Source organism: Microtus ochrogaster, chromosome 10, assembly GCF_000317375.1.
Source record: "Microtus ochrogaster isolate Prairie Vole_2 chromosome 10, MicOch1.0, whole genome shotgun sequence".
Lineage (NCBI taxonomy): Eukaryota > Metazoa > Chordata > Mammalia > Rodentia > Cricetidae > Microtus > Microtus ochrogaster.
The window spans coordinates 22,075,065-22,084,115 of NC_022016.1; the positions used below are offsets into that span (position 1 = coordinate 22,075,065).

At 42.1% G+C, this 9,051-nt stretch overlaps 1 protein-coding gene across 1 annotated transcript in view; it reads right to left on the reverse strand.

Annotated features, from left to right (window-relative positions):
• Positions 1-313: 313 nt before the first annotated feature.
• Positions 314-9,051, reverse strand: part of Bnc2 (basonuclin 2) — a 288,056-nt gene continuing 279,318 nt past the window's right edge. Inside the window, exon 6 of the mRNA XM_026781784.1 lies at positions 314-3,547. Coding sequence (XP_026637585.1) covers positions 2,887-3,547 — 661 coding nt within the window. The 3' untranslated portion in view covers positions 314-2,886. The remainder of the gene's footprint in view (positions 3,548-9,051) is intronic.

The window sequence follows — 9,051 nt, forward strand, 5'->3', positions numbered from 1 at the left end:
TGTTCAGAGTCTACGGTGCTGGCTGATGTGACTCCTGGCAGCTAGGTCATTCACCGAGGAGAGCCTTTTGACATTTTACTTGACATTCGATTAAACACGCTCAACACTGATTTCGTAGAAATGAATTCTCACATCTCTAAGAGTGTAACAATTGAAAGATGTTCAAACAAAAATGCATAGTAATGTTCACAAAACAAGGTGTAGTTTAGTCTACACAGAGTCTAAAAGACAGTTTCCATAATTTCTGATGAGACTGTAACAATGTTTCAATCCTCTCTGAATCCAGCAGTTAGTAACAGACAACAGCACGGAGATAGAGAACGCTAAGAGGAACGAAGGAGGATGGCAAACAAATGTTCATTATTCTAGTTCAGTCTTTCACAGACACACTGTACAGAGTCTTGTATAAAAGAGAGAAACACATCTGCTTGCTCAGTTTAACACGACACCAAACAAAGCAACTAAGCTCTGGGGAAATCAAAGGTACAAGGAAACAGAACAGTTATTACTAATTCCTCAGCTTTTTACCGTAAACATTTGTCACGTAACAGACATTGCGTGTGATAGTTTCTTTGATACTGCAGATGCGTTTGGTCTTTCCTCGCGATGGAATACATGAAGGACCAAGTAGACCCCATGGCATCTTCAGAAGGAGACAAACATAAGGCTTTAGGAACACCTAGCTCATCTCTATGAGTGTACTGCTCAGAAATTCTCGAAAACAAAAAATCAGGAACCCCCAATGAATGATGCTTAATTTTGGAAAAAAAAATAAATACTGTGAGGTACAACAAGTCGCACAGGAATAATAGCAGAAACATATCAACAGTTTCCTTTGGCGAATTTAACGGAAGTGAATGCCGATGTGAGCACAGGAAAAAAAATATAAAACATGAAAAAAATGGAAATGATATGAAAAATTGAAACTAAGGGTATTTCTAAGTTTTAGACTGTTGGGAGAAATGTTTGAGGCCATTAAATGCAGAAAAGAAATACATTCTCTTTCTATTATGTAGTTTGACAAAATACTAGTGTTTGCTCCCCCACCCACTCCCCGGAAAAAAAAAAAAGGAAAAGACAACAAAACCCACTCTGCAGGCACACCCCAGCAGTTCTGGCTGCAGACGAAGTTGAGTAAATACCATCATTTAGTCAGTATGCTGTGGTAGCCGGGGCTGCCGATGTGGTTAACCAGCTCAGGCAATATGTGTAAACTTCAGAAACAAAACAAAACAAAAAGGTTTGGAGCAGTCTCCCCCCCTCCCCGCTTGTTCTCACTCTCAATGGCTTGGTTGCAGGCTTGCTTTCATTTCTCTCTGACAAATTCGTGTGGGGAAACACAAAACACTACACAGTGAGATCCTGTCTTCCCCTCTCTTTCTGCCGCTCGCTCCGAGAGGAGTGCTGCTCAATTCAAGTTCAGCATGTGAGTTTTCAGAGCTCCCAAGAACAGCCGCTGTGGAGGGCTTTGCATTTTTGTGTGTTAGGCAGGCCTGACTTGCCTTGCTGCTGCAGAATTTGCGACAAATGAGACATACAACAGACTGACCCAGCTCAGGCTTTCTCCTCTTTTTCAAAGGATAAGGGTTAGGGCCTTGGAAATGAGTGTTCAACGCTTACTGTCTTCAGCTCTGCTCCTTTAGTGAGTAGTTCAGGCCAATGCGTCCTGAAATGGCATCCTGTCTCTACAGGAGTGACTCGGCTGTTTCACACCATGTTAATGTCACTTAACATGTATGGAGGAAGGACACAAAGCTGATTCTAATAACACTTTGCACTCAGAAGAATCGCTGCTTTTTTTTTTAAAGCGCTTTTCTGTGGCCAAAAAGTTGGCCTGTGGTTATGTTGAGTGACTAATTATATTTTCTTTTCTGAAAACTTGTGCAAAGTTGGCAGTTTTGTGTTAACACTAATACTTTTTGTTTGGCATCTGTGCCCTTTACTGACCAGAACATTTTTATACAAGTGGGTTGTTTTTAAAGGAAAGATACTCACTGAAGTATGGCGAGAGTTTAAAGACGAGAAGAAGCATGGATATTACACATCCCCCTGTAGTGTATGAAAAAAGTGCATGGCTGGACTTATGTACTAGTACAGGACGTTTTAAAAACTCAGGTCTGTGCTGCGAAGCATGCCAGCACGTCTTATTCACTATATCTAACAGGTAGTAAAAACAAGACCATGGGTTTTTTTTTTTTTTGGTTGCTTTTTTTTGTTTTTTTTTTTTATATAAAGGAAATGTGCATTAATGCTAACAAAAATGAATAGAACTAGCCAACAAACTATTTATTTCCTGCATATCTAACAGCTGGATGTAACTGTCAAAATTAAAGAAGACTTAAACAACAATCAATACAACTGGTTTACATCATTGGCCTCTCAAGGCTAAATATTTACAGGCAAATCTGCCATGCTTTAATTAAAGATTCTCTCAAAACCTTCAAGTTCACAAAAGACAACTATAAGAAGTTCCTTTACGTTTCTTTTCTCTTTTTTCCCTTTTATTTTTTGCAGGCAACAGTCATAGGTACAACAAAATGTCTCTTTGGAGAAGACCAAGAATTATTCTATCAAAATTGGGGCTAGCTGAACACATATGTGTGTTCCTGTGTATGTGTGTGTGTGTTGAAAGGGGTACTTTCGTTTTTACCCCAAGTAAAAGATCCACCCTCTCCCAAAACTATAAAGAAAAAAAAATTCAAAAGCACCTAGTGTTTATCATTTTTATCTAAAGAAAAGAAATATGTGGGTGCACAAGTGAAGACACAGAGCTACACACATGTGCACACACGCATGTGCCCCGCTATGGAAGCACACACTGGCTATGGCAGTTCAAACATGTAGGCCATCTGGTGAGAGCTGGCATTTGTAGTGTACGTTCTGGGACTAATCTATTGAAGTGAAGGGAATGTTTTTGTGGAGATTAGGGTTCTGACTGTGCCGATTCCGGCTTCGCACAGAGGAAAACATCATGTTACAGCCCGGGACTTTGCACTTATGCATCTCTCGCAGATGCACAGTTTTGTAGTGGACCCTCAGGGTCCCCTTGTTGCTGTACATTTTGTGGCAAATGTTGCACATGATCCCACCATTGCTCCCAGACAAGCTGCTGAACATAAGAGATCCTGAAACTTCAGCCCCTAGGCTGCCAGGGAGGGTGGGAGCTTCAGCCTTGTGTGCGGATTCCCCACTGTCACTGGCCCCATCAATGTCATCGAGAAGAATCCCCTCGTCGCTGCCTGCATCTGATTCTCTGGAGGAGTGGATACTGCTGCTGGACTGGAGGCTGGAGGTGGTGCTCAGGTCAAGGACCATGTAGTCCTCCGCCATGCCTCTCCCATACCCATTCAGGTGGGAGTCTTCTGTCCCTGCGGGAGAGGAGGCATCTTCCCTGACATCGAGCCCCAGAGGGTGCTGGGCACCATAGATCTTCATTAAAAATTCATCCCGGAGGTCCTTGCTGAGGGAGGGCTGCGATGAGTCCAGGCCCATGTCATCGAGTTCTTTGGTCAACAGTTTACGATGCAGGTTTATGTTGGCACTGTGTCTAGGAAAACAAGAGGGAAGGGGGGAGGCGCACAGGGAGCGGGGAAGGGTGAGAAAAAGGAGAGCATTTTAAAATTGATTCAACTTTCAGTCAGCACCAAATAAGCACATTCATTCCTAATCACACCATTATAAAAGCAAGCATTCCCCACATCCTCGGGATTGAGTGCAGGTGGGAGGTGCAGAAAGGGGAACACTGATGTCATTTTTATGAATAAACTCTTCAAGGGCCGGGATGAGTGCACACTTAGGCCCTCTTTTCTCAATGGCTGTTCCGCTAGGGCATCAGCCACAGAGGACCTCGTTGCAGATGTCTTAAACATAAAGTACGTCTAGGATAATAAACACGAAACAAGGTAAAAGAATGGAGCCTCCGCTTGTCTAAATGGAATAGTCTAAATTTACTTAAAATTAGAAAAGAACATCAAACAAGCTTTTTCTAATACAGCAAATACTGTGGAAAAGGCCTTCATTTTTAAAAAGTAAATGGTCTACATAATTTAGGTTTAACTTAAAAAAATCATCTTCCCCACTCTCCTGTATTTCATGTTTTAGGGTTAAAAGGAAGTCTCAGGAAAACAGTAACTTCAAACAGTTCAAAGATTTTTCTTTATGACATGAATCTTTTCTCAAACCTGTCTGAAATCCCACCCAAATCTAACAGCAAAATACATTTAGTTTTTCAAAAGATACTACATTTTTAGCAATGAACTGTCTTCATCAAATAATGCTACTTTAAGGTTTAATTTTTTAAAATATAATCTGATAAATTATTTTCTAAATATATAACCCTTGCCTCCCCCCAACAAAAAAATCCAAAAGGATAAAAATTAAAGCACAGTAAGTTTAAAAAAAAAATCAAGCACAATGACAGAGTCCCTTTAGTTCATAAACAGAACCCCTAACTTTGACAAGCAAAACATCACAGAGTTTTGCTTGTACTAAAAAGGGAGAGATTCATTCCCAGAGCATCTACAGGGACCTCAGGACTTATAAAGCCCAAGTCACTGTTTATCCGAAAACATTGCCTTTTGTATTTACACCCCCCATTGACTTTGAAAGCGCCCTTGGGCATATACCTCTCTCCACCTGCAAAGGCTCAGATGTTTGCCAAGTACCTAAATTGAAAGCTACCCTCCACAAAAATAAGGTGATAAAGAAACAGGGAGATAAAACTTGCCAGCACTGGAGGCTGGACATCTTAGAGACGTTAACTGTGGTGATAGAATGACCGAAATGGTCTGCATCAAGTTCACGAGTCCTCCTGGTTATAATCAGAAGTCTCTCCAATTGGGATCAAGGCAGGCTAACAGGTCCTAGAGAAGTGTGAGAGGTATGTGCCTCCAGGGCAAGAAAGGAGGGAGAGGCTTCCCACCTTTCCACACGAGACAATCAGCACTCTGGGTTGAGGGGCGGAGGGTGGCAGCCCTCTCCACACTGCACTTGGGAAGGCTGAGCTTACCTTGTGACAATAAGATCAGCTTTCTAATCTTTTGCTAAATCGATCACAAAAGAAAGCAAGAATGAGAGACAGAGAGAGAGAGAGAAAGAGAAAGAGGGAGAAAGAGAGAGAGAAAACAAATTCACATTCTAGACATCCGGCTTTTGAAAACTTAAACAATAAAATAGGGATTTAAAATGTTGTGATCACAAAATTATTTTCTGTCATAAGTGATCATCTCATATGTTGTCTTGATTTTCAGATCACCTGCATAATCCAAAAACCATCAATCAAATCAAATACACCAAATTCACAGCATCAGCATCAACCATAAATGAGTTCCAAACAGACACATGCAGTGTGTGGGTACATGACTGTGGGTAAACAGAAGTTGTCCCCACAGGCCTGTTCTGACATTCCCTTTTCCCTGGTGTCAGGTGTCGGATGACTGTGGGTGTTGCTAAGCAGAGTGCAGAAAATGTCTACTGTGAAGTCTTTCCCGTGACATGCAGGGAGACCCAGGGTTAGAACAAGAAGGAACGTGGAAATAGTTAAACTGTGTACCACTACTCTACTGAGAAAGCAAGCTGCCAGCTGTAGGCAGTTCATAAAACCCAACCCTCATTCATTATTTTTAGCACCCCACCCCCTCTCTCCGTTCCATAAACACACATTTGACTGCAATCTAGAACTCTGCCTTGTTTCTCACACATATGCAGTTACCACTTGCTAGGTTCGCTGCTGACAAGACAGCAGCCAGACACACAAAGGTCGCATCAAGACAGACTGAATGAGGAAGAATAAATTCACATGGACAAGAGGGCATCCGGATCACCCTGACGGACACCTCTCCTGCAGGATGACTTGTGAATTTACACGTCTCCACTGATATGTTACCAGGAAGGGATCTGCTCTCCACGTCTCACCGTACAGCAGGAGAAGGCTGTAATCTAATTAGACGATGTACCAGCCCTCAATATCTGTCAAGCAAACGATGTGCAGAAATGTGGAGACCAGCTCTGGCACTCCACTCAACAGTGTCCCTTTTCCGCTGTCAGCAGTACTGTTGGCCTCCGTTAATATAATTACATTGACTTTTATTCAATTAAGTGCCATCCCTCGCTTACGAAAAAAAAGCTACTTTATCAATTGATTCAGGTGTAATGTAATAATAAAGATGAACTCATGGCAGCGCATTAGCTCTGCTGTTCATAACTTCAGTGCATGGGTTCATTCACGGCAGTCGATTTCCATTATGCAACCACAGTTCAAGAGAATTGATTCTTTTATGTTCATTTCTTAATCTATTTCATTTTTGTTTAATAATCTTCTCAAATGCCATATGCAAAACACATGGAGTGGGGATGAGGATAATGGGCAGGGGAAAGCCGGCTGGTTCAGCCCCATGCCTCGGACTTGGGAGTCTCCAGACTGTCACAGTGTTGCTGGGGTGGAGAGAAGACAAGCAAGATGAGGGAAAGCGGGCTGACTGAGGTTCTTTGTCAGACACTACCCGTCCTGTTCCTCAAGCCTCTACAGAACGGACAGGACAGGAGGTAGCACTTGGTTTTAACAAAGACTTATTGCTAGCCCTGCCAATCAGTCAATTCAAACCACTGACTGTCATAAAAACACCGTCCCCATGAGATACAAAGACCTAAGGTTAAGAGCAATTTGAGGACTATTACAAGTTTAATTGGATCAGCAAAACTGAAGAGGTAAAAAGAAGAAAGACAGAAAGAACTCGCTACTGACAATCAGATGCTGAGCAAAAAGAAGCCCAGGATGGGAGGGAGGGGGCAGTGTGATGTAAACAGGGAGACCACAGCATAAGGATCCATTACCCAGAGATATACAAGCACTGTTCAAGAGGGAGATATCTATGTTCTGAACACTTACCTTGAAAAAGAAGGAAGACTAATAATTAGCTAAAATTTAGACTAAATAAGAGCCTGAGAATATAAAAAGCTGTTTCTGCTTGTTCTGATTAGGCAAATGATACAGCTACGAAGAAGGAAACTATTCTCACAGAAAAAACAAAGAAAGAAGAAAAAAAGGAAAGATAAAGGCTGAGATAAAGAATTCACGGGTATGAAGGTAGGGGTTCATACACTGCTCTAAAAATTTGGCTCACACTTTCAAGACTTTAGATGAGATGTACGTCAGCCTGTGGCAGATGAGGCAGAATGCCTGGCATGCAGGAGGTAACCAATCAGACAAGCACAGACTCACAGAAGTTTTCTCACACAACACAGAGGATGGATGGTGCTGAGGAAGAAGCATTTCCCGTCTCTGTAAAATGACAGCAGTGACAGAGTGGAGAGTAGAGACTCCGCTACAGTGTAAGGGACATCACAGGATGTAGGGCCAAGGCACTCGTCTCACTTGGGCTATGCATCGTTACCAACGTTTTCTGAAGTTCTAGCCTAACGAACAATCTGCCAAAACTTAAGAGGTCACACACACACAAATCAAAATGAAATAAAGCTTTAGATCCAGGGAAGGGTCTCAGTGCCTAAACTTCTGTCTTATCTGGAATGCTGAGTTAAGTCCTGTCGCTGGACCAATGCACACTACCCTGTCCTTTCTGTTTCTTGGAGGAAATCATACCTGAATCACAGAACACAGGATGCATCAAATGCTATCAGTGAACTCCGGACCCCGCTGACAAGGAAAGCGAGTGCTGCGGTGGGCTTTGTTCTTATGTCTCATTTCCCCACGTGCCCAAGCGCCCAGGGGGAGCTGATACAACACTTTACAAGCAAAAGTTTGAACAAAACCAGAGTTTGAGTTTGGTTTTGAAATACAGGGGAAGGACAGGAGGTTTTGTTGTTAGCTGCTTGTTCTTAAGAAAAGTCTTATGCTCAGGTTAGAAAATCTGACTGAGGCAAAGTGATGCTTAGTCTCCATCATACACTTGCAAGTTAAAGAGAGCTGGAATCACCAGGGAGACAGGTCTCTGAGTATGTCTGGGGTGTGTCTTAATTATGCTATTGAAGTGGGGAGAGACCCATCCGCTGTGGGGTGGTACCATTCCTAGGCTTGGAATCCTGGGCTGCATGGAAGGAGACAACAGGCTGAATATGAGCCTCCACTGCTCTCTGCTTCCTGACTGGATATGGTGTGAGCAGCCCCTTCAAGCTTTTGCTGCCCTGACTTTCCCACCATGTACTCTGAGGTAAAGAAAACCTTGCTTCATGAAGTATCTTTGCCAAGTATTTATCACGGCAACAAAAAATAACTAAGCCAGCCAGCCAGAAACTAGTTTCCCAAATCCACTAATCAAGCTAATATGTTATATAAAATGTGCAATACGTAATTCTTAATTTCATGCCATTCCAGGATTAGTGAATTAATATCACACAATTCTTTGAGTAAAATGGAATTAAGATTTCACTTTTGTTTTTTGCTTTTTTTTTGTATTTACTTTCCTGCTCCACTCCATCACTTACCACAAATATATGTCAAATAGTCCCAAATAATACTGTCTAAAATGACCACAGTGAAATGTCCGCAGCAGATTGTGTGTGTGGTGTGGTGTGTGTGCAGTCATCCCTTGGTATCATCCAGGGCTTGGTTCAGTACCAACCCTAAACCAGAATCCAGATTCTCCAAAGTCCCTTATAAACACTGGAAAGGTACTTGTGCCCACCCTACACAATCCTTCGTTATAAATTAAGTCATATCTGTATTATTTATGATTCCCACATAACATAAATGTTTTACAAATAGTCATTGTACTATGCCATGTAGGAAATAGTGACAAGAAAAGATGTCTTTATGTGTTGGGTGTAAACGCGATTTTTCTCTAACATTTTCTGTTTGTGGCTGGTTGAATCCGTGAATATAGACTTGCTGGATATAAAGGGTCAGCTGTCTATGTACATGAAAAGAAGGAAAAAGAGAGGGAAGAGGGATTTCTCCAATCTAGGGGAGTATGGATGCCAGATGTGAATATAGGGTTAGTCAGCAGTACTTCCAAACAGATGTGTATACGGGGTTAGTCAGCAGTACTTCCAAACAGATGTGAATGCGGGGTTAGTTAGCAGTACTTCCAAACAGAT